The sequence below is a fragment of the Nakaseomyces bracarensis genome (assembly GCF_045282275.1).
Source record: "Nakaseomyces bracarensis strain CBM3 chromosome Unknown Scaff7_0, whole genome shotgun sequence".
NCBI classification, from domain to species: Eukaryota; Fungi; Ascomycota; class Saccharomycetes; order Saccharomycetales; family Saccharomycetaceae; genus Nakaseomyces; species Nakaseomyces bracarensis.
The window spans coordinates 797,980-822,342 of NW_027263968.1; the positions used below are offsets into that span (position 1 = coordinate 797,980).

General features: G+C 40.6%; 11 protein-coding genes across 11 annotated transcripts; 6 read left to right on the forward strand and 5 right to left on the reverse strand.

The window, feature by feature from the left end:
• Window positions 1-300: 300 nt before the first annotated feature.
• On the reverse strand, window positions 301-1,113 carry PNO1 (Pno1p; the record flags this gene model as incomplete). The annotated part of the gene is made up of 1 exon (XM_071051982.1): window positions 301-1,113. One exon carries the CDS (start codon window positions 1,111-1,113, stop codon window positions 301-303), a length of 813 nt encoding a protein of 270 aa, XP_070907372.1.
• A 360-nt stretch (window positions 1,114-1,473) lies between these two features.
• On the forward strand, window positions 1,474-3,366 carry MDM32 (Mdm32p; the record flags this gene model as incomplete). The annotated part of the gene is made up of 1 exon (XM_071051983.1): window positions 1,474-3,366. The coding sequence occupies one exon, from the start codon at window positions 1,474-1,476 to the stop codon at window positions 3,364-3,366; it is 1,893 nt and encodes a 630-aa protein (XP_070907373.1).
• Window positions 3,367-3,508: 142 nt separating this feature from the next.
• SPP2 (spliceosome ATPase-activating subunit SPP2) lies at window positions 3,509-4,015 on the reverse strand (the record flags this gene model as incomplete). Its single annotated transcript, XM_071051984.1, has 1 exon — window positions 3,509-4,015. One exon carries the CDS (start codon window positions 4,013-4,015, stop codon window positions 3,509-3,511), a length of 507 nt encoding a protein of 168 aa, XP_070907374.1.
• Window positions 4,016-4,385: 370 nt separating this feature from the next.
• On the forward strand, window positions 4,386-5,651 carry RPT3 (proteasome regulatory particle base subunit RPT3; the record flags this gene model as incomplete). The annotated part of the gene is made up of 1 exon (XM_071051985.1): window positions 4,386-5,651. The coding sequence occupies one exon, from the start codon at window positions 4,386-4,388 to the stop codon at window positions 5,649-5,651; it is 1,266 nt and encodes a 421-aa protein (XP_070907375.1).
• Window positions 5,652-5,835: 184 nt separating this feature from the next.
• On the reverse strand, window positions 5,836-7,341 carry SMP3 (glycosylphosphatidylinositol-alpha 1,2 mannosyltransferase; the record flags this gene model as incomplete). Its single annotated transcript, XM_071051986.1, has 1 exon — window positions 5,836-7,341. One exon carries the CDS (start codon window positions 7,339-7,341, stop codon window positions 5,836-5,838), a length of 1,506 nt encoding a protein of 501 aa, XP_070907376.1.
• Window positions 7,342-7,777: 436 nt separating this feature from the next.
• MRPL23 (mitochondrial 54S ribosomal protein uL13m) lies at window positions 7,778-8,281 on the forward strand (the record flags this gene model as incomplete). Its single annotated transcript, XM_071051987.1, has 1 exon — window positions 7,778-8,281. The coding sequence occupies one exon, from the start codon at window positions 7,778-7,780 to the stop codon at window positions 8,279-8,281; it is 504 nt and encodes a 167-aa protein (XP_070907377.1).
• An 847-nt stretch (window positions 8,282-9,128) lies between these two features.
• On the reverse strand, window positions 9,129-12,797 carry RPB2 (DNA-directed RNA polymerase II core subunit RPB2; the record flags this gene model as incomplete). Its single annotated transcript, XM_071051988.1, has 1 exon — window positions 9,129-12,797. The coding sequence occupies one exon, from the start codon at window positions 12,795-12,797 to the stop codon at window positions 9,129-9,131; it is 3,669 nt and encodes a 1,222-aa protein (XP_070907378.1).
• A 656-nt stretch (window positions 12,798-13,453) lies between these two features.
• On the forward strand, window positions 13,454-14,239 carry PUP1 (proteasome core particle subunit beta 2; the record flags this gene model as incomplete). The annotated part of the gene is made up of 1 exon (XM_071051989.1): window positions 13,454-14,239. One exon carries the CDS (start codon window positions 13,454-13,456, stop codon window positions 14,237-14,239), a length of 786 nt encoding a protein of 261 aa, XP_070907379.1.
• Window positions 14,240-14,721: 482 nt separating this feature from the next.
• Window positions 14,722-17,124, forward strand: NFI1 (SUMO ligase NFI1; the record flags this gene model as incomplete). The annotated part of the gene is made up of 1 exon (XM_071051990.1): window positions 14,722-17,124. The coding sequence occupies one exon, from the start codon at window positions 14,722-14,724 to the stop codon at window positions 17,122-17,124; it is 2,403 nt and encodes an 800-aa protein (XP_070907380.1).
• A 367-nt stretch (window positions 17,125-17,491) lies between these two features.
• On the forward strand, window positions 17,492-18,835 carry ISN1 (IMP 5'-nucleotidase; the record flags this gene model as incomplete). The annotated part of the gene is made up of 1 exon (XM_071051991.1): window positions 17,492-18,835. The coding sequence occupies one exon, from the start codon at window positions 17,492-17,494 to the stop codon at window positions 18,833-18,835; it is 1,344 nt and encodes a 447-aa protein (XP_070907381.1).
• Window positions 18,836-19,085: 250 nt separating this feature from the next.
• PDR5 (ATP-binding cassette multidrug transporter PDR5) lies at window positions 19,086-23,576 on the reverse strand (the record flags this gene model as incomplete). Its single annotated transcript, XM_071051992.1, has 1 exon — window positions 19,086-23,576. The coding sequence occupies one exon, from the start codon at window positions 23,574-23,576 to the stop codon at window positions 19,086-19,088; it is 4,491 nt and encodes a 1,496-aa protein (XP_070907382.1).
• Between the last annotated feature and the right edge of the window lie 787 nt (window positions 23,577-24,363).

The following is a 24,363-nucleotide window of genomic DNA, read 5'->3' on the forward strand; positions in this document are numbered from 1 at the left end:
TTTCGGTATATGCGAGCGATGAGCTTAAAATTGGGTTTTTAGACCACCACAGCTAATTTCAAATATGATTAACAAGTAATAATAATATGCTAATCGATAAATATATAAAATCATATTTAAAATCATTTAAATAATCGATTAGAGAATTTATTTTCTAGTGTACAGAGAAACAATTAAAAAAAAATAGAGAATAATAAACCTTTTGTATGTAAGCTTTCTTTATAATGCTATGAAAAATGAAAAAAAAAAAAACAAATAATTTTGTTGTTTTTCTTGGTGAGATGGGCATGAACAAACATCTTAGTAACGTTCCTTTAATCTAGAAGCTACGGTTCTTAGGTTACCGTAGACCTTACCTGGAGGAGAACCCAGGATCAGACTGACGACAGCCTCTCTTGCCATTCTAATGTGTGTGAAACCACCCAGGATGTGGATCTTCGAGTCTGCGAGCACGATTCTGGTTCTGGTAGCGTTCTCGATGGCGAACTTAGTCTTACCGTCTTTACCGGCGATACGCCCGATGGCTCTGGACAAATGGTCCCCGGTCAATGTCTTCACGTCCTTAACTTCGAATGTCTCAATGTACAGGTCGTCCAACCTCAACAGAGCGATAGAGTCGTCCAGATCAAACCCCAGCGTGAAGGCCTTGATGAAATCAGCACCTTTCTGCAAGGCACCAGGGTCCGTGGTGTGTTTTGGGTGTGTCCTCAACTCTACACTTCTGGTCTTCAAGTTCATCCGCACCTGCAACTTCAAATGGTCTACCAGCGGAGGATATATCTTATTCCAACTGTTTCTCAACGGTGTCATACGGTGTGGCGGCACAGGCACTTTACGTGACTCCAATTTGACTACTCTCCCTTCTGCAACACTTGCTGCTCCAAAACGTGGCTTACCACTCTCATCAAGAACTACACCCTTCGACGTCTTCGTCTTCTTAACTTTATCATCACCTCCCTCACTTTCCTCTCCCTTAGCATCCTCATCAACAGCCATCAAAACCTCATCATCATCATCATCCATCTCAACAGGCTTACCACCAATAATCCTAGAGTGAGCCTCCATCGACTCTTTCTGTTCAACTATCTCTTTCGCAGTAGGAGCAACCATCATTCACACTACTTTTTACAGTTCTATGCTTATGCTGAAAACAACAAACAAGTATCGAAATATAACCAATATTGCTCTCAATAAAAACAAACCCAATAGAACTACTAATTGGAAATAAAATAAAAAAAAATAAAAATTTTGCTGAAAATTTTTTTGCGATGAGCTCATCGCATGCTCTCTGCGGGTGTTTCTGTGTGAAGACGTCAAATGATCTTTAATTAAACTGAAAAAAAAAATTATTATGGTCAAAACGGAAAGTAGCAAGCAAGGGAGGTTCACAGGTATTTGATAATCGAGGGGATCAAGAAAGGCCTGTATTGTTGATAAGTAGATAGAGAAGCTCTACGACTAAACGGAAAAGTAATGCTATCACACTTGGTGCGCGGTTTGAGGGTGCGAAGGCCCGGGTTGCAGCTGCAGGCCCTGAGAGCTGGGATGTGGGTGAGGTATATGAGTGAGCCCAGGAGGGAGGTGGTGAGGCCTCGGAGTGGTAAGTTAGAGAACAATAGTGATGTTTTGCGGGTGCGGAGTATATTGCTGGCGAAGAACCAGGAGCGGCAGACGCGGCAGATGCTTTTGCGAGATGCGGATAACTTTCTGGAGCGATTTAAGGTGAAGACGAAGTGGGTGCTGATACGTGGTAATAGACCATTCTCGCGGGACGAGCTGTACACGTTGTTCTCATGGCTGGTGCTGTCGCAGATCTTGTGGGTTGTGGTTGGCACGACGACGTTTCTGTCTTTGTTGATCATGGCGTTCAACACCGTATTTGCCAAGGAGATGGTCGGTGAGACTCTGGGCAACATTTTGAACCACAACAAGTATATACGTGGTATAGATGTTACCTTTAGGGACGCCACTGTGCCTGAGTGGGGTAAGAAGCTGATACGGTTCAATAACGTACGGATGAAATCCAACGACAAGGACGATACACAAGGTGTTACGTTGGACCTGCAACTACACAGGGTTGAGGTCTCGCTTTCGGTTATGAAGTGGCTCTCTGGTAAGGGTCTGGTAAACGATATATCTATTTTTGGCATATCCGGTGATATTTCGATAAATGACAAGAAGGAGAGTAACGTGGAATCCCTAATCAACTGGGTTACGGAGTCGAACCCGACCTATGAGCTCACAAATTTCACAATTAACGACTCCAGCACTGTGGTACATGACAAGGCTAAAGGTAAATCTCTCAAGATGAGTATATATAACTTAGAGATACCAAGACTACGCTTCGACCACTTGTTGACAGATATTTTCAGCGCAGATGTCCTGGTAGGGGCTGTGAATGACTCATTATTCAATATACACAAGAGACAAAACAAGCTTTTGCCAGCGTTCTTCCTAGAGAATGGATCACAGACGAATAACTCCAACGAGGCAAGTGAAAGGTTCACCAATTTGAGGCTGAACGCTATCAATATAAACGAACTGAATCTGAACCACACCGGTGCTTTCAACTGGATCGAAGATGGAATTATTGAGATCTCAGCCGATATCATGATACCAGAGGTCAACGATAATGATGACGAAAACTCCCTAATGAATATTTTTAGAAAGTCAGCCAGAAAACTTAATGAAGACGGTACATCTGTAAATAGTTCCGTAGCTGACGACGGACAACGTAATAGCAACGAAAACAAATATGTGGTTATAGATGTGAAATTTAAATTCAAGGATCTCAAGACCAGGTTCCCTAGCGAGGAGCCAAAACTCTCCTCGGGAGAACCTATTGTGACCTTAAACGAACTGAGACCAGTTATTGCATATATCAATTCCCGTGCAGGCTTTATACACTTCTTGAACTCTATAGAAGACCAACAGGCATATAGTGATGGAGGTGATGGTTCAGAAGGTAATTGGGGGCTATCTAATATCTCCATCAGAAGAAAGAAATCATACCCAAACACCACTGTAATGTCATCGAAACCATATTGGCATACGAGTGGCGACGACCGTGACAAGACTCTTCCTTTACAACTGAATCAGGAGATAATCAAGTTCCACAACATCTCAGCACAGGATGATAATGAGCTCGTACTAAGGTGTCGTATAGTACAAAATGTTGATGGTCTTGAAGACCTATCGAGCCTGAAGTTATCTAAGATGTGGGACTCCATCACCATGGAGATGTATATGGATCTGTTGAAAGTTGTAGAAGATTGGGAATATAGAAACAAGAACGACTGGATGAAACAATGGGGTGCCACATTTGCATCTCAGTTACTACTATTCGGTTTTGGTGCTATGGTATAATGTGAGGGGGAGGGGGGCTACCAATATGTTGTTGAGCTCTTCTATAAATAGTTATTTATTATTTATTAATTTACTTTAAGAATATATTCATTTGCTTTAGTTCGTTTATGTTTTTTTTATTTGTTATTTTTTTTTATTTCAGCTACTGTTTGGGAACTCTTTTAATTGGCATGAAGTTCTCTATTAGTTCTTTCACCGATTCTTTATCATTTGACCCATCATTCTTGGCACCGAGTCCCAGCCCTTCTGGATGTAACATTTCATGGGGCAGTTTCCTCCTGGACTTTTTCTTTTTGTCATCTTCTTCATTATCTTCTTCGTCCTCATTCCAGCCCATACCTCTCAACATTGCTGCCCCAAATTCCTCCACAGGCATCTCCTCATACTCAGCTTCAGTAACACGTTCCGGCACATCCTGTCTTTCTTCTGCTTCTTTTTTAACCTCCCCTTGTTTTACCTCTCCTCCGATACTTATCTTCCTCCTCTTGGACAGTCGTTCATGCTCAATCTCTTCTTCTCGACTGTAATGCGTCAATTGAACAGTATCCTTCACAACATTGACCTCCCCAAACGCATTACTACCTTGTTTCTTACTCTTCTTACTCTTACCCTTGCTCTTCTTCCCTTGAAGACTAACTGAAAACGACATGTTTATTTACCTGAAAAGAAAGAGCACCTTACTCACCTCTAACATTAAACTTGACAACAGCTAGAACCACGAAGGGATAGAACAATATAGCATTACATGTCTAACTAATACTAAATATATTGGATGCGGTGCTCATCGATGCTCATCGCTAATCGAAAAATCACGTGATCAAAATAAAAATCACTCTGGACGTTCGGTGGCGGTCCTGGAAAATTCAAAGCGAAGTGGGAAAGTGGCCCCCCCAAAAACCGCCCAAAGGGCTATATTTCATGAACCTTTAAGTTATCAACCAATATAACGATATCTCGAAGGGGCAAGTACGGTTAGGCTCGAAAACAGTAAGAGACTAGGACTAAGAATCGGAGAACAAATGGAGGAACTTGGCATTAGTACGTCAGTGGAGCAGACGAATGTAAAGTCGTATGCCAGTTTGCTGGAGCAATTGAGCAGTAGCAAGGCTGTGAGTGGTGTTCAAGGCAATAATGATGTGTATCAGAGGCTCAAGAAGCTGGAGAAGGAGCTAGAGCTGCTTGGGTTGCAGGAGGAGTATATTAAGGATGAGCAACGACATCTCAGGTTGGAGTTGAGCAGGGCGCAGGAGGAGGTGAAGAGGATTCAGTCAGTTCCGCTTGTGATAGGCCAGTTCTTGGAGGCCATTGATCAGGACACTGGTATTGTGTCGAGTACTACGGGTATGAATTATGTTGTGAGGATACTGTCCACTTTGGACCGTGAGCAATTGAAGCCCTCTACTTCTGTTGCGTTACATCGTCACTCCAACGCCTTGGTGGATATATTGCCACCAGATTCCGACTCTAGTATATCAGTTATGGGCCAGAACGAGAAGCCTGATGTCACTTATGCGGACGTCGGTGGTCTGGACATGCAAAAGCAGGAAATTAGGGAAGCTGTCGAATTGCCACTTGTGCAAGCAGACTTATACGAACAGATTGGTATTGATCCACCAAGAGGTGTCCTACTTTACGGGCCACCAGGTACAGGTAAGACCATGTTGGTTAAAGCTGTTGCCAATAGCACTAAGGCAGCTTTCATAAGAGTTAACGGTTCAGAATTTGTGCAAAAGTATCTTGGTGAAGGTCCTAGAATGGTCCGTGATGTTTTCAGACTAGCTAGAGAGAATTCCCCATCTATTGTTTTCATTGACGAAGTTGATTCTATAGCTACCAAACGTTTTGATGCGCAGACAGGTTCCGATCGTGAAGTGCAGCGTATCCTTATCGAATTATTGACACAAATGGATGGTTTCGACCAATCGACTAATGTTAAGGTCATCATGGCTACGAACAGAGCGGACACATTGGATCCAGCTTTACTAAGACCAGGAAGATTGGATAGAAAGATTGAGTTCCCATCATTGCGTGACAGAAGAGAACGTCGTTTAATTTTTGGTACAATCGCTAGTAAAATGTCTCTTGCTCCTGAAGCTGATCTGGACTCGTTGATTATCCGTAATGATGCTATATCTGGTGCTGTTATTGCAGCAATTATGCAAGAAGCTGGTCTGCGTGCTGTCAGAAAGAATAGATATGTTATTTTACAAAGCGATCTTGAGGAAGCATATGCTGCACAAGTCAAAACCGACAGTGATGTTGACAAGTTTGACTTTTATAAATAGGTTGAAACAGTCGCCCAGGATGGTTTTAGTAATTTATTTCTTTTGTGTTTTATACCGACCTACTCTTCTATTTGCATTCCGATAGTTATAAAATATATCGAATTATATTATAATAAATTTATTTTTAATCATTCTAATTCTATATTATAATACATATATAAATTAAAAGAAGTAACATCATTCACTATGAAAAGGATATTCTTATTGCGCCTATTCCTAATATCTTTTGGCCAAATATGTCAAGGTGATCTAGGTCCAGATGGTATCCACCTTGGTAAATATATGATACCCTATATTCTTCACTAATACCCTGTATAAATTTTGAAAATTTATCGTTATTTATCATTGTGAGCGGGTATATGAGACGTATTTCCTTGACGTTATTTTGTTGAAACCCTTGCAACGTTTCCTTTAGCAGGCACATGTCGCAACCTTTAAGATCAACAACATGATCATTAGCTATGCTGCAATCGATGTTATTAATATACTCGATATCATCTACTATATTTGTGGTCGATACAGTCAAGTTTTTATTCATGTACATCCATGTAGGTGGAGAGTAAGTCTTCCACCATATATCTACGTGCAGATCAGATTCATCCTTGTTGATCTTAGCTAATACAGGAATAATTCCACCTTGATGAACAACGCCCATGACTAGTAGCATTACAGCATTAAATAGAAACCACAAACTTAAAAGCTTAGAAGCTCTTATGAACTTAACACTTGAGAAATTGAAGTTTATTAGCAATAAAGGTAAAATTGGGATCAGAAATCTAAGCTCCTGGTGAGGCATGATTGAAAGAAAGAGAAGACCTGAGATTATGGACAAGTTTGGAATAGCTAACCATGGTTGTTTATGATTAAGTAGTGAAAGTACACCAGGACCTATCATTGCTGGGATATTAACTAATAAATGGGTATATCTTGGATGTAAACCATGTTCCTCGAGATGAGATGAGTCCAAATTGTATTTCAGATTATTCAAAGGCGCAATAACATAGTCGCCCGAATTAAAGTATTTTGTATCAGCTTTGATTAGCAGTAAACATGCTGGCAAAAAAGCTAAAAGTAGAACTAGCAAGACCTTTATCCTTTGTGGATTTAAGGTCCCAAATAACTTAATCCCAGGCAAGATCAGAAACGTTGGAAATGTAATCCTCGTAAAAGTCCCTATGGCAATCAGGATCCCGCATGTCAGTATCTGTAAAAGACCATTTTGTCCATTATTTATGTCATTAAATATTGTCAGTACCACTAATAATAAAATAGTCTCCATAGAATTCGTGAAGCTGTGACTTTGATATGTCCACGTTATATATGAGGACACTACCAGCAGAAACACATCTTTCCTAGATTTTTTAACTAACCTCAACAGAGTATAATTGATTGCCAGGAGAAATAAGACAGTGTTGTATATCCGTACAGCGCGTAGTATATGTATAGGATCAGACAGTCGCAGCACATCTGTTATAAACCTGAACAGAGGACCGTAGTACAAGAAAAGCACAGCCAAACTCCTAGCCGGGGAATCAGTACTAAATTCCCATGCTCTAACCCCTCGTATACCGTAATACTCTTGCATTAACACCTCCAATGTCTGGAAATGCTCATCGGGATGTATGTATGAGGGCTGTATAGCAGCTAGAAACCCAATTACACAGCAACACCATACAATTTTCGAGGCCATAATGTCAATTGGCTCAGTAGGGAAGAGAGAAACTAACTTGCCCCTTAATATTTTGCAATACTAATCTTGTGCTTGCTCTTGACAGTACATTCAACTTTTAAAGAGGTTTAGATACATTTATTAAGTATATCATCGATCACATGATCAACGTCACATTATCAACGTCACATGATCTTATTATGGTCACGCTAATATAACGTATTACACGATATTTTCAGGGTATAGTCTTAAAGCCCAAAGCCGTTTTTATAAAGAGAGAAGGACCACAGACTAGCTATGCAATCAAATCAAATCTGGGCATCAGTTGGCAAGTCTGCAACGAGATTATATCAAAAGGACGGGTATCGTTGGAGTTAGAAAAGGTGAATATCATTGTTTTTGTCTCTTTTGTTTGGTAGTGTTGTGTTTTTTCTTCTTATTTGTATCGGATTCAAGAATGTCTCAGAAAGTTGGACATACCGGTTTGGCATTTGCTCGTCTGTGGCACCATGTTGATTTGGCAAAGGATAAGCGTACTTTGGGTAGACTAGCATCATCTATAGCGGTTACGTTGATAGGAAAGCACAAGCCTGTTTATCATCCATCGCAGGATTGCGGAGACTATGTTGTGGTTACCAATTGTCAGAAATTGCGTGTTACTGGTAAGAAGTTTGAACAGAAGACGTATTGGTCGCACTCTACCAAGCCAGGTAATTTGAAATTGACCACGATGGAGAGTTTAGTGGATAATAAAGGCTATGGAGAGGTTTTAAAGAGAGCAGTAAAGGGTATGTTGCCAAGGAATAGGCTAAGGAAGGTAAGGCTCGACAGGTTAAAAGTCTTTGATGGTTCTGAACATCCATATGGTGATAATATTACTGCCTATGCCTTAAAGCAACCGGTAATTTTGAAAAAACTGGAAAAGCACAAGTTAAGAACAGCTGTTTCACAGGAATCATGAAATGATGGTTTTATGATTCTCACTTCTTCTCATACCAAAGTAAAAGATCCTTATATTGATACAATATTCTCATTCCAAAAATGTTACGACATCTCACCAACTTACATAAATGACAAAATATATCTATGTTAGAATGAGGTGTTCCACCTGTATATAAAAAAAAAAATAACAAAATAATACATCTCTATTTTAGCACTTTATAGTAGCTATTCTCTTATCCACTAGGAAGAGACGCATATATAGCAACAAGAAAAGATTTTAAAACGTTTAGTTCATATATTTATTTTTATTTTCATCATTATAATACAGAATAAATTTATTAAAAAGGTAAAAAGGGAAATAAGGTATTGTACCAAGATTTCAAAAAAAAGATTTGCTTGGAGTTCAGTTGGGATCATACCAGTAAATACGTTTGTAGTATGACACCGATTGATAATTGAACAATTGCTTTCTAAATACTAGCAAACACAATTGTATAATGACAGTTTCGTTTATTTTTTTTTCTTTTTTTTTTATTATTTTTTTTTTGTCTTTGATAAATTTTATTTTTATTCTATCTAATACCCATAATATTGCCAAACTAAAATCTTATTATCAAGTCCACATCGATGAAAAGTATTATGGCATATACAAGAGGATATTCAATTGGCTGTGGAAATTGTATATTCATTTAGCTGGTAAGAACACTGTAAAATGTAATTTATATGCGAGTTATTATACTAGCCAATCAACAAAAAGTCTATAGTTTTTTATAATACCACCTGGGTATTAATCAAATTAACGCATGTTAGTAGTAGAAAAATGGTTTTTGTAATGTTGTATATTGCTTTCCTTTTTAAAGACATTATTAGAAGTCTCTTGAACGATCTGTGTACAGACGTGGAGTAATGTTCATAGCCATTAATTCTTGGAATAATAGCTTAGCAGCATAAGGAATATGAATTTGGTAAATATCTATTTTGTTATCACAACCCTTACATTCGAATTGGTTGTGATTCAGCTTAGCGATAACAGACATTAGACCACAGATACCACAGATATGTACTCTGAAGGCATCTGAGGCTTCCATTAATCTTTCCTTCAGGAAAGAAGCAGCACCATGAGCAATCATACAATCACGTTCCATTTCACCGAATCTTAAACCACCATCTCTAGATCTACCTTCCACTGGTTGTCTTGTTAGCACTTGCATTGGACCACGAGCTCTTGCGTGAATCTTGTCATCGACCATATGTCTCAAACGTTGGTAATATGTTGGACCAAAAAAGATTTGAGCCATTAGCTTTTTACCTGTGTGACCGTTATACATCAGTTCAAAACCACGAGATTGGTACCCGTGTTCCCTTAGAAGTTTTGAGATACCCTCGACAGTAATATCAGTGAATGGGGAAGCATCACCTTCGTTACCTGAAAGTGCAGCAACCTTACTCAACAAACACTCAATCAAATGCGCGACTGTCATACGAGAAGGAATAGCGTGGGGATTGATAATCAAATCAGGAACAATACCTTCGGCGGTGAAAGGCATATCTTCCCTACGATATGTAATACCAATTGTACCTTTTTGACCGTGACGAGAGGCAAATTTATCACCAATTTGTGGGACCTTAGTAGTTCTAACACGGACCTTAACAAACTTTAGACCATCTTGGTTGGTGGTAATTAAAACTTGGTCGACAATACCATTTTCAGTACTTCTTAATGGTGTGGAAGCATCACGCTTAGAATGGTAAGCGGTTCTTTGACCTAATTCTTCCTCATCAGGGGCAATTGGAGTAGTTTTACCGATAATGATATCTTCACCAGAAACTCTGACACCAGGAGCAATCAAACCATCGTCATCTAGTTTATCATATGTACCGTGTTTCATTCTTAGGGTATTTGTACGTTGAGGTTTCTCAAAAGTTTCTGTGATAGACATACCATATTTCTTTTCTTGGTCCATATAAGATCTGAAAAACAAGGATCTAAACAGACCACGATCGATAGAAGATTGGTTCATAATCATGGAATCTTCTTGGTTATAACCAGAATAACATGCAATGGCCACAATAGCATTCTGGCCAGCTGGTAATTCTCTAAACTTTAGGTATTCCATAGCACGAGTAGTACCTAATGGCTTTTGAGGATAGTAAAGAATATTAGCCATTGTATCCATACGGAAGTTATAGTTGGTTAAGAACACACCCATAGCTTGCTTACCCATCGCAGATTGGTATGTGTTACGAGGAGATTGGTTATGATCTGGGAATGGAATAATAGAAGCAGCAACACCTAAAATCATAGATGGATGGATTTCACAATGAGTGAAGGTTGTTGCATGGTGCGTTACCCTAATACGTTTAGCAAGGTCTATGTTCTCTTGAGGCACGTCAGGTTCTCCTGCTGGTTCAAGATCTTCCGGTTGCATGGCGATTAAAATAGATTCCTCTTCTTCTGCATCGATGTACTCTACTAAACCTTCATTGAGCAGAGACGACCATGTGTATTCTTCATCATCTTCGAAACCACCTTCAATATCCTGGTATTCAGTTGCCATCAATTTAGCCACATGACTCTTTCTTACCTTTAATTCTTTTCTTCCTAGTTCTTCGTCATCCTCGACAATAAATAGAGGTCTGTAGACTCTACCGGCGTCAGTAAAGATCTTCAATTCTTGTTCACGGATATCTCTGATCATAGAAACCTCTGGGTTAATATCACCTTTTCTTCTCAAAGTTCTTAGGGTTTCCATTAGTCTAGCTGGGTTTCTGTGGACACCGTGCCACACACCGTTAACGAAAACTCTAGTAGCATCCGGAGATTGGTGAGGGACGTAATCCTCTAGAGGTTCCATACCCCATTCGCTTAAGAAAGTGATAATTGGCATTGGGTCAGCACCAACGGAAATACATGACATCAGTGATAAATTCTTAACTAAACCACAAGCTTGACCTTCTGGTGTTTCTGCGGGACACACTAGACCCCAATGTGTATTGTGTAATTGACGGGGCTTGGCCAATTTACCATCACGACCAATAGGTGTATTTGTTCTTCTTAAATGTGAAAGCGTGGAAGAGTAAGTATAACGATTCAGCACTTGAGAGACACCAGCTCTTGAAGACATAGCCTTCTTTTGTTCACCCCAGTTACCTGTTGCTAAGGCATACTTCAAACCAGATGTAATAGTCTTTGCGTTAATGGCCAATTTCATGTTGAAATCATTGGCTTCTTCGACTGTTCTTTGCATGTAACGGAAGATATCCTTGGTTAGTTTCCTGAACAACGTCTTGAACAATTGTGCTAATAGAGGACCAGCCAAGTCCAATCTCTTTTTACCGAAATGATCACGATCATCTTGGTCCTTACGATCTAGAGCACAAAGCAGTAATCTATTGATCATGTAACCTAAGAAGAAAGCTTTCCTACTCTCGAAACCTTCTAGTTGTGTGATATGTGGTAAGAATTCCTTTTGCAGAATATCCTTGGCGTATTGAATTCTCTTTTCTTTCTTGATACCTAAAGCAGTACCACGACGACCAATGAAATCTAGGGCTGTTTCACGATCCTGGATAACGAAACCATCTTCAACACAAGGTTTCAACATTTCTAGCATTTGCCAATCGTTAACATCGTAACAGATATGTTCTAAGATTTCACCATCTGGAATGATACCTAGCGCTCTGAAGATAATCACGATAGGGATATCCTGCTTAATGTATGGTAATGTAGCCTTAATGGTACGTGCGGAGGTACCTTCACGACCGTATAGTTTAACTTGAAGCTGACTGATAAATCTAGAACCCTTCTCTAAAGCAGATCTGATTTCAGCCACGTGAGAGATAGGAGAAGGAGCAGCCTTCTTAAACACTTGCACGATGTTACCTGCAGAACGTTCCTGGGCAATCAAAACTTTCTCAGAACCGTTAATGATGAAGTACCCACCCATATCGAATGGACACTCCTTCAATTTATAGAGGTCTGACTCGGTAGCGTCACTCAGGTAACAGTTCTTAGATCTCAGCATAATTGGCATACGGCCGATAAACACTTTCCCACTTTCGCTATCTTCCTCGGATTCTTCTGCAATCAACTCGTACTTCAAGTCTCTCCCTGGCACATCCACAGCCTCATACGTTCTCTTCGTTACATCCACAAACAACCCCGAAGAATAAGTCAAATTACGCAAACGTGCCTCCTGCGGATACAGCGCATGCGTCACACCATCGGACTCATTCACCATGGGCTTCGTCACGTATATCTTACCAAAACTAATCTCATACTTCCTACTGATGTTGTCCTGCTCGGTGGTATGCTGAGCCAACTGCTCCAAAATCAACGTCGAGTCCTCAGATATGATATCTTGTAACGTATAATCAACAAACTGGTTGAACGAATCTAATTGCTGTGACACCAGACCTTTCTCTCTGAAAAACGCAGATATAACAGCCCACGTATCTTCCGCCGTAATAGGTCCATTCTCATCATCAAACCCATATGGATCCTCATCATAGTATTCCTCGTTATCAGCAGACATATTTTTTTTTTCCTAAAACTTTTACTTTCTATCTCTTTCTCTCTTTCTATCTCTCTTCTTATTTATAACTCGGCTTGTTCAGAAATAAAAGAAGAAGGATACCCTAAGAGCAAATTAAGTCAAATACCAAGGATTCGATATTGCTAAGTAGCTGCTATAACCTTAAATATAACTAAAGACTTGCCTCCCTCTCTGTTTATATTCAATATACCACACTGTTCTGCCTTTAACGCTGTAATTTTTTTTTTCACCGTTTTTTTTTTTTTTCTTGGAACAACACTTGTCATTGTTTACGTAGAAGAGGCGTGTTTTCGTGTATTGTGATTGTAATCGTTTATAATTATGTAAAGTAACGTGTACTAAAGTAGTATCATACGTATTCGTTTATATGCACATACAGTCACTCTTATAATACGTATGCAGTTATATTTATATATCCGGGTAAACAGATTTAATTTTTTTGATGAGGATTGCTCGCGGGAGCTCAAAGCACTTTATTAAGTTGTTGGTTTTATTTAAAGGGTGGCAAGGTTGATATGTATAGAGACAGTATTACTTTGTGTAAACGGCCTACAAAGATCAATCAGGAATTAGTACTTTGGGCAGAGACAAGAGTTTACCGAAAGAAAATATAAACTATACACATATCTGATAAAATGGCTGGTCTTTCGTTTGAAAATTACCAGAGGAACCTGGAGATTACGAAGTCGCACGGGGCGGCGGCTAAGGCTACCTCTACTGGTACTACCATTGTTGGGCTTAAATATAAGGATGGTGTTGTGATTGCGGCGGATACGAGGTCTACTCAGGGTCCAATTGTGGCGGACAAGAACTGTGCGAAGCTGCACAGGATTTCCCCCCAGATCTGGTGTGCTGGTGCCGGTACAGCCGCCGATACCGAGGCTGTGACGCAGCTAGTAGGCTCTAACATCGAATTACACTCGCTGTATGCCAACAGGAAGCCCCGTGTGGTCTCTGCGCTGCAGATGTTGAAACAGCACTTGTTTAAATACCAGGGCCACATCGGTGCGTACTTGATCGTGGCGGGTGTGGACCCAACGGGGGCACACCTGTTCTCTATACATGCACACGGGTCTACCGACGTGGGATACTACCAGTCTCTTGGGTCCGGTTCTCTCGCCGCCATGGCTGTCCTAGAATCCCACTGGAGACCAGACATGTCGAAAGAAGAGGCCATCACCTTGGCAGCAGACGCTATCGAGGCCGGTATATGGAACGACCTGGGTTCCGGTTCCAACGTAGATGTCTGTGTCATGGAACTAGGCAAGGACGCTGAGTACCTAAGAAACTACAGAACTCCTAACGTCAGAGAAGCTAAACAAAAGTCATACAAATTCGCAAGAGGTACCACTGCAATTCTAAAAGAAAGTATAATGAACGTATGTGATGTAGAAGAACAACTGGTAGATACTACAGCATGATAAACTAAAACAAATAATGTATATGTTTCTCTAGAATAATTAAAAATTTTAAAAATAAAATTATGATCTCAAAGTTAAGCATAAAGAACCCGGCTAAGAAAGACAGAGCCTGGGGGGAAACATGGCACCATTGACTCTATATAAGTGTATAATTGACTACAGTCAGAGTATATAAATATAAACAGCCTGTTTGGCAATATGGGGCCATTGTTCCTTGTATAGCTTCAAATAAGGCCATCGCTTGGGAAAAAACCGAGAAACGAAAAAAATTCCATTTAGAGCATCTTGGGCCAAATCAAGACATCTGCAAGACATCGAGAGCGTATTAGACTTTGTTGTAACGGCATATTCTCACGGGAATTAGAGCTGGTGGTGTCAAGATATCAAGGAAGAGTGTAGGTGAAGTTTCAGCCACTCTAGGGAGTTTTAAAAGTAGAGCGAGTGCTTTTTAAATTAGGTATTTTACCAGGGGAAACAATACAATGGCTAGTTCTGGTGGGTTGCAGAAGGAGATGGAGGATGCGTCGAATATGATAGAGAACCTACGTGTTACTGATCTGAAGGAGATATGTAGGAGTATACAGGTGGGTGTTTCTGGGCGGAAAAGTGAGTTGCAAGACAGGATCAGGCAGTTTATAAAGCAGTCTATGTCGAAGGGACATATTGATCCGTGGAGACCGAAGGCGATAATAATACTGGCTAGGAAGGCGCTTCTTAATGAGGACCTTCCGTCTTATGAGCAACTCTGGCTGTCGTTGCGTAGCGGTGCATTTGCGCATCCAGTGGCCACCGGACACGCACCAGTGGAAATGTTGGGAGCTGCACAGGCTAATATCATGGGAGCCAGTGCGGTACGACCAAACAGTCTCGTGATAGGACCTGGAGGCAACACCACGACGTATGCTGCCACGCGGAGTGCGAACACCAGGTCTAAGAATCCGAATTTAAGAACTCCGTTTACCTGTCGAGCAGCTATATTCTACAAAGTAAAGAAAGTAATTGAGGGTTCCGGACTACGGCTTAAACAACACAACGGTAGAGAGCGGAAGATTGTCTCTTTTAAGGTTAATAATGCCGACATGGCGTATCTTAAACAGGATCCTCATCACAGAGTGTACTTATTCTGTGGGTTATTTGCATCACTTACGTCAGCAGATGGAGACAAAACTATAGAGTTTCCACTTCCGAACGAGATAACAATTAACAATACGATTTTGAGAGAAAACCTGAAAGGGTTGAAGAATAAGAGAGGTACTGTAAAACCTATTGATATAACGGAACATATACGGTCGAATCAACATAACGTCCTGGAGATTATTTATGTTTTCGCCAAAGTGGACTACTACTTATACTGTTGCGTTGTAGATGAACGTACTCCAGAATTTTTAGTGGATTCAATTAAAGGTAAAGAAATCATTAGCAGAGAGGAGACAATACTCTATATAAAAAAGCTTATGAATGAAGAGGATGAAGAATTTGTAACCACTTCCACAGTGATGAGTTTACAATGTCCTATATCGTATACACGTATGCGTCTTCCTGTTAAAGCAAGGAAGTGTGATCATCTACAATGTTTTGATGCATACTGGTTTATGCACTCTCAAAAACAAGTTCCGACCTGGGAATGCCCCGTTTGTTCTAGAGAGGTTTATCTTGAGGATTTAGCTACTTCTGAGTATGTGTTGGATATTTTAGAAAAAACTGATGAGGATGTAGAACAGGTCGATATTGCAGTAGACGGATCATGGAAGGTGATCAGAGAGGAAGACGAACCTGCACCAAAAGCAACCAACTCAGTCGTGATGAAACGTTCAGCCAGTTCTAATGAGGAAGATGAGGAGCTATTGCACCCCACGAAAAAGCCAACCGCTAGTAATGAACCTATTGTGATTAGCTTGGATAGTGATTCTGATGAAAATGAATATACAGATCAAAATGTTTCAGCTAGTTTTGAGGAGGAACCGCTGTCTCATCTAGTGCATAATTCGAATCCCGTAGACAATGCATCTCCGGTAAACGATGCTGGTAATACCGTACAGTCGGAGAGACATTTGGCTAGTACAACAAACGCCACTTCTACAAATGACAATGAAAACAACGAAATTAATAATGATAATAATATCAATAACGCAGTGCCTGCTGGAATTGAAAATGGCGGGGGCACTAATGGGCCAGAACCTGAAAATTCGCCTTTAAGTGATGTACAATCAAATACACCAGCTGCGATTAACAGAGGTGAGAGCAATAGTGGCTCTGATACCGACGATACAGTTAGTTCGTCTCCACCACGTGCTGCAACGCGGCTCCGGAGGAATTCACATAATGTCTCTGGAAACTTGTTAGGCCTTTCGGGATCACAGGTTCAGCTCCCAAATGATGCTGCAATGAGTACACAAAACGGGAACACCATTCTAACGCAGTCTGATAATGCGGAGACTTCTAATGTTAACACTGTACCAGGTACTCTGCCAGAAACCGCTTCAAAAAATCCTGCTGCTGGCGAACCAACGAATAGAAACGGAACAGCAACTTCTACGCAGACAAATGGAAACGGCACAACAACTACTACGGAGACAAGTGCTGTGGAGGGAGAGGCAGAAACGTCAAGACCATCTGGTACCACGACAGATGCCACCGCAAACAGTACTCCGGTGCTTCCACCTGCCCACACTACAAATCAGCCCATAATTGAAAGGAATATCCTTAGCAAACGCACGCATGAACCACAACTAGTATCCCCATTCATTCCAAAGAAACCCTACGCATACCTAGCTGCCAGAAGAAGGCACCCTCAAAAGGTCTCGAGCGTACGGCCGGAAAGTGCGGACTCAAGTCAGATGAACACTTCGTCCAGCGAAGTGATCGACTTGACCTCGGACGATTAACTTTTTCGAATGAGAAACCACTGTTTCTCTCACTCCTTTGCCATCAGAATAGTAATAAAAACTTAAGATATATATAATAATGTAATATTAACGATTCTCCAAAACTAAAAACTACTTCAAATATCAAAAAGAATTAATTAAGACTATTGCTTAAACGACTTGATAAATTATATCATGAAGTACGACTAAGATAGGAGGGACAAGGGCCTGGGGAGGAAGGGCTCCCTTTAAGGCTAAAGGCTTCATCATATATCATGACCTAACATGGACTAGGCTGTTCTGAGCTCTAAATACGTGGAACCTGAAAGACTACTAGTGTCAATTGAGGGTAGTTAGTTTAGGATAGGGTAGGACGAAGTTTGGAATCATGTCTTCTAGGTATAGAGTTGAGTATCACTTAAAGAGTCATCGTAAGGATGGTTTTATCGACTGGATCAAGGGATTGCTGGCTTCCCCTTTTGTTTTGCATGCTGTTTCGCATGATGGTGATGATAATGATGAGCTGACCACGACGCAGCGTGTTCGTTCGCAGTATGCGGAGATATTTAAGGACATTGAGGCCCTTATTGCTGATAAGATTGCTTTTGACGTGCGTAACAACCAATACAGGCAATATGAGGATGCTACGAATGATGAGGCTGCGATTCCCTTGGGGCAGCCTAGACTGGATTTGTTAGTTCCAACCATCGGGACGTTTTTCACCGAGCTGCCCTTGGAAAAGGCCTTCTTGTGGGAGGATTCAAGAAGGGCTATTTCTACTAGGAGAATGGTTGCTCCAAGTTTTAACGATATTAGACGTGTGTTAAACAGTGCCCAGATTTTCCATTTCATAAAGCAACGTAATTTGAACTCAAGCGAGCAACTCAGGATGTGTACATTTGATGGTGATGTTACGCTTTACGAAGACGGGGGCTCGATTGTTAATACTAATCCAGTTATCCCACTAATGCTAACTTTGCTACGTTCCAAGATATGTATTGGTATTGTTACTGCTGCTGGTTATGACGAGGCTACTACATACGAGAAGAGACTAAATGGTCTCATTACCGCTGTGCACGAATCTGACTTGCCTTACCACTTAAAGCGTAACTTAACTGTTATGGGTGGTGAATCAAATTATCTTTTCAGATACTACGAAGATGGTGAGAAGTTTGGTTTTGAGGCAATAGATAAAGAGGAGTGGTTGTTACCTCGTATGTGTACTTGGTCACAATCTGACCTGGATGATGTCCTCGATTTCGCAGAGAAGACTTTGCACAGATTAAAGAAAAGATTGAACCTACCTGAAGAAGCTGAGATCATTAGAAAGGCAAGAGCTGTTGGTATTGTTCCTGGTCATAAAATTGATCCTGAATCAGGTAAATTGGTTAAATATCAGTTGGATAGGGAACAATTGGAAGAAGTGGTTCTTACTTTACAAAATTCTTTAGAAGGGTATAGGCCCGCTCAAAGAATTCAATTCAGTTGTTTCGATGGTGGAAGTGATGTTTGGTGTGATATCGGTGGTAAAGATCTGGGGGTAAGAGCCTTGCAACACTATTACGATCCTTCAAATCCAATTAAGCCATCTCAAACACTACATGTTGGTGACCAGTTTGCCCCGGTAGGTTCCGCTAATGACTTTAAGGCAAGATTGGCTGGCTGTACCTTATGGATCTCATCTCCTAAGGAGACAGTAGATTACTTGCGTCGTTTGGTTGATATGGAATAATATATATATATATAATATTTTGAAATTATTAGTGTGATTATTGCTTTCCAAAAGAATATATGTATATGTGTAGATGAAACAATTAATTAAAAATAGTCGTTAGCAGCAGATAGTTGCAATGGAAAAGATATTTATCAAAAAAAAACCAATTTTTATTAACCGTAAATATATATATATATATCTTCTATAAAGAAATGCAGATTGAAATGTATAATAAAATAAAGAAAAAAATCTTAACTTAGTCCATGGATTACTTCTTGGATAGTTTACCAGATTTTTTAGGAACTCTAGCCAACCAATACAAGAAAACACCAGCAACATAGTTAAATACAATAAAAGCAATGAAGATACCATAATTTCTCCATCTGTGGTGGTAACTGGAACTCACTGTTTTCAAATAGTCATTAGTGTGAGAGTATGGGCATAATCTACACATATCTGTAGCAGTAGGGTCTGCAAGATAACCAGTACCAGCACTTTTTAGGTAAGGGCCAATGTATTCAGCACAAGTTTGATTGGCAGGAGGAGAAAATTTTAGTAATTCGTAGTTAGAACATTTGATGCCAACATTTGCCACACCAGTAGATAGAAGGCCATCAATTAGATACGTTAGAGGAGAAACTCTGTACATGAAAATCCAAAATCTGGGCATAGCCTTTGGAGTGGTCATAACACCACAGAATGACAAAGATAGCGTAAACAATAAAGACGCAAGATTAGCAGCAGATTCAGCAACTTGGTTGAACGAGATACATAATAAACCTAGTGATCCAATGTAGACATAGAAGGCACAACTGTAAAGCCAAAATAGTGCTCCTCTTTCGTGTAATTGATGTGCAACAGATGCATTAGAGTAGAAACCAATAGCATAGTAATAGATCAAGAAGGCAATAGTACCAGCTAAGAAGTTCCATGGAACTTCTACTAAGATTTGAGAAACGATAAATGCTTTCCATGAGAAGGTTCTTGAAGGACGTTCTCTAGCTTCATACAAATCTCTTTGTTGCACGAAAGAAGGCAAGTACTGTTGTAGAAGTGGGTTGAAAATAACTGTGAACATGAAGATAGCCAACATTTGGTTCTGCAAACCTTGTAACGATCTATCAGCTTTAAAGAATGTGAAACCAATGAAAATATTGTTGAAGATAGTCAAGAAAAACTTGGACCATAAATAATCAGGAGATCTCCAGTATTGTTGGAATAAACGAAGAGACACCAATTTAGTCTGGTAGAATAGACCAGAAGCAAATTCGCCTTCTAAGTCATCCTCAGTGTCCTTGTGTATACGTTTTGGCAATTCAGTTGCCATCCATTCCAATTCTTCATGGACCTTTCTGTACTCATCAGAGTTTTTCCAAACTTCATGATAGTCTTGGTTAGCATGACTACCTGGAGCTGCACCAACTACTTCTAACATCCATTCGGCTGGATTAGCATCAGGAGGACATTTGTGCGACCCGTGACTCTCAAAGTAGTCAATCATGGTTTTACAACCGTCACCCAAATCACCAAAGTAAACAGTTTTACCACCACGTTGTAAGAACAATAGCCTATCAAATTCTTGCATCAAGATTGCTGAAGGTTGATGAATAGTACATAAAATAGCTTGACCATGGTTAGCCAACTTCTTCATCAATTGACAAATAGACCAAGCAGTTTGAGAATCTAGACCAGAGGTTGGTTCATCCAAGAAAACTAGAAGTTTTGGCTTGGCAGCTAATTCCACACCAATAGTCAATCTCTTTCTTTGCTCAACATTCAGACCTTCACCTGCAACACCTACAACGGCATCTGCATATTGTTCCATTTCTAAAATTTTTATAACTTGTTCTACATAGGAATTCTTTTCCTCAATAGATACATCTTTTGGTTGACGCAAATAAGCTGAGAATCTCAAAGATTCTCTAACAGTGGATGTTTTCAAATGCAAATCTTGTTGTTGACAGTAACCGATGGATCTAGCAAATGAGTTATCTCTCTGATGACCATCAACAGATACTTCACCAGTAATGACACCCATAGTAACTCTTTCGGCCAAACAATCCAAAAGAGTAGTTTTACCAGCACCAGAGGCACCCATCAAAGCAGTCAAAGTACCAGGTTTTACCCAACCATCAACGTTATTCAGAATACGTCTCGTTTCCTTCTTGATTTGAACATCATAACAAAGATCTCTCCAGTGGAAAATAGCCTCAGATTTAGATAGACCAACATTAGCATCACTGTCTTCTGAATCGCTAGACTCAGAGATAATTTTCTTGTCGGTTATATCACTCGTGTCACCTACTTCAACATCATCAACAGATGCATTATTTCTTAACTTGCGTTGCTTCTTCATCTTTCTCACAATGTTTTGTGGGAACACTAGAATTTCACCCTTTTGTTTGGCACCTTCATTATATTCACAAAGAATCAAATATACAACAAGGAAAAAGATGACATAGGCCATACCAATACCAAACCCACGCCATTTGTGTTTATGTAGATAGGCGTAACTTTCCCTTAGGAAATCATCACCAAGAACATAATCATTACCAGGGATAGCACCAACGGAAGAACAAACCTTTGAATCGACAGGAACATCAGCATATTCCGGTCCTGAAGGAATATATACGGCACAAGGGAATTTTCTGTCGTGGAATTCGTTAATCATTAATGATTCGAAAAGATAGGCCAGTGGGTTAATGTACCAGATCCATCTGGACCATCCCAACATTTTCGTTCTTGGAATGGCAAAACCAGAGTACATTGACATACCTAGCAATAACATAGAGGCAGGTACCATCGCAGCAGAAATAGTTTTGGATAGAGAACCAACACATCTGAACAAATGGGACATGGAAAAAACAGCGACAACGTTAATCAGGAAGTAGAAAAAGAATACACCACCATTTCTCCTGAAGTTTACCAAGAAGTAGAAAATGATGTTGAAACAAACAGCAGTGATTAGCTTAGCTGGCACTTCAGAAAGAATAGATGCAAAGGCATCAGCACTTGGATGGTATAACGAATATGTTCTATGTTTCTCCGTAATAGGCCTAGCCTCGAACAGAGAGAAGATTTCTAATAAGGAAGAGAATGCATTAAACAGCACAGCGAAAAACATAGCTGCACCACGGAAATAAAAGGTGGCACTTGTATCGTGCTTCATAACTTTGTAAAACATGGAACCTAAAATGAACGCCATTGAACTGTTACCTATCACCATAAATAACGTTACACCCGAACTCTGTTTAATTCTCCAGAAATTACGGATCAACAGGTATTTGACTTGCATACCATAACTCACAGTATATGGGGAAGAAGGTCTAGCCCTCTTGGATTGTCTAGCAACGTGGGCATCCTTGATGGCGTCACGGGTATTTTCTGTGTTTTCAGCCAGTTTGGAGTCAATTTCAGCAATCAATTCAGCACGGTTTTGAGAAGCTACCCAGTATTCCCACATTTCCTTTGGTGTTTGTGGAACATGAATACCACGTTTTATGTAGTCTGGGTTTATGATTCTTTCAGAAGGAGAAGTAACAGCAGTTAAGAAATCTGCGGTGGTTTGTCTTTCTGGGTTAAGGTAACCCATTTTTTGGAAGTATTCCTTGGCCTCATTTGCAGGACCAAAATATATTTGGTAACCGTCGTACAGCACACTTACCTTATCAAATAAGTCATAAGCATCCTGAGAACACTGGTAGATAGCCACTGTGGCAGCGGCGTTAGAGATACTGGCCTGGACCTTTAGTGCACGGATGAACTCAAGGGCAGTGGCAGAATCCAAACCTCTAGTGGCATTATCCCAACATTGGAACTTAGAGCCACAGATGGAGACTTCAGCGATGGAAACACGCTTTCTTTCACCACCTGAGACACCTCTGACCAAATCGTTACCGACCTTTGTGTTTCTTGTATGGGATAGACCGAAGGTGGCCATGGCGACCTCGGTCAAGTGTTTGGCCCAGGATTCTCTGTCGACACCCTTGATACGGTTTTGTGGAGTTCTTAGTCTAGCGACAGTCAGCAAAGTCTGGTAGACGGTCAAGTGAGGCAAATGGATATCTGCCTCGGCGTTATAGACGACTTCACCACGGAAATGTTTCTTGATATCAGCTGGAGAAAGACCGCTGTAAGAGATAGTGGAGTCCGAGGAGACGTTGAAACCGTGAGTGTTAGAAGAGATGGATTTCAACAGAGTAGTACAACCGGAACCAGGTCTACCCAGCACGACTAGTAATTCTCCAGGGTTAACGCACCCTTCCATAGGTTTCAAGATCTTGAAATTTTTGTCCTTTGCAGATGCAGAGGTAGGCATCAGAGTCTTGTAAACGGTCTTGGCACCTTTGTAAGGACCGTTCATGAAGTTCGCCTGGTACTCAATGTCTGCGGACTCACCAGTGGCACTCAAGTCCTTCCAGTAACAACCGATGGAGTAAGGTTTGTAGTAGTCCGGGTCGGCATTGAACAAGTTAGACATGTTCTGAACCCATGCGGCAGAGGAGAAGTTATCCGAGGTGGGATCCAACTTCTCAATGTACTCTCCACCTTCAACGTTACCTAGGACCGGGTCTATACCTCCATGGGGCAGCGTGTGGTGCGACTGACCACTCTGCAACGTAAAAGTCCGCGCCAGCTCCCGCACTTGGTCCTCAACATTATGGTCAAACCCTTTATACAGGTTCTCGTCTTCATCAGCAGTAGACCGAGACCGCGACGTCTCGATATCAGTGTCCTTCTTCTCACCTAGAGAGGACATCGTCTTTGTTGATTTTGTAGTAATTTGCTTTCTTTACTGATATTTATTGTAAATGTATGAAATTGCAGATTCAAACAACAATGACCTTTATTTATATATAATGGTGGGGCAGGAAAATTTTCACTGATCACTGATTACATCAATTGAGCATCAAAACAGAGATCTCCACTCAGAAAACACCGTACAGATCTCATATAAAACTCAAAATAGATATTGTGATCTTCCGAAAGTTCCATTTTCTTCAGATTTTTTTTTTCCACGGAATCATTTCTCCCCCCTCCCTGCGCGGTTTCCACTGCGGATGCTGCCTTCAAAAAATAATCTATATAATCCCCCATAAAAGAAATAGATTTTTCCAGCGTTCCGTGGGATCTAACGACCATCCAATCTTGAGATAAAGCTCTCTGTCCTCCTTCTTCTTCTAAGCTTCTCTAAGACATTGTCTCTCTGAGAGACTTTGTCGCTGCTTCCTTTTTGGCCACGGAATAGTGTTGATTTACGGTTTTTTTTTGTTTGTTTTCATCTTAAACGATTCCACAGAAGAGACCGCGAAGCCGAGCTAATGCGCACCGCGGGTCTTCTTACTTTTGGGCTCTCTCCTTTTCTCTGGCGACAAAAGCTTAACCCGCGGGTACCCGCGGGTTAAAGGCTCTGTCGCTTCTCGATATCACCCGACTACCTCCCCCGACCCATGAAAAGCGGGAAATAATTCCACGGAACAGATAAAATGAAAAAAAAAACCACGGAACTCCGCAGTTAATTTTTTTGGTACAGTAAAAAACGACGC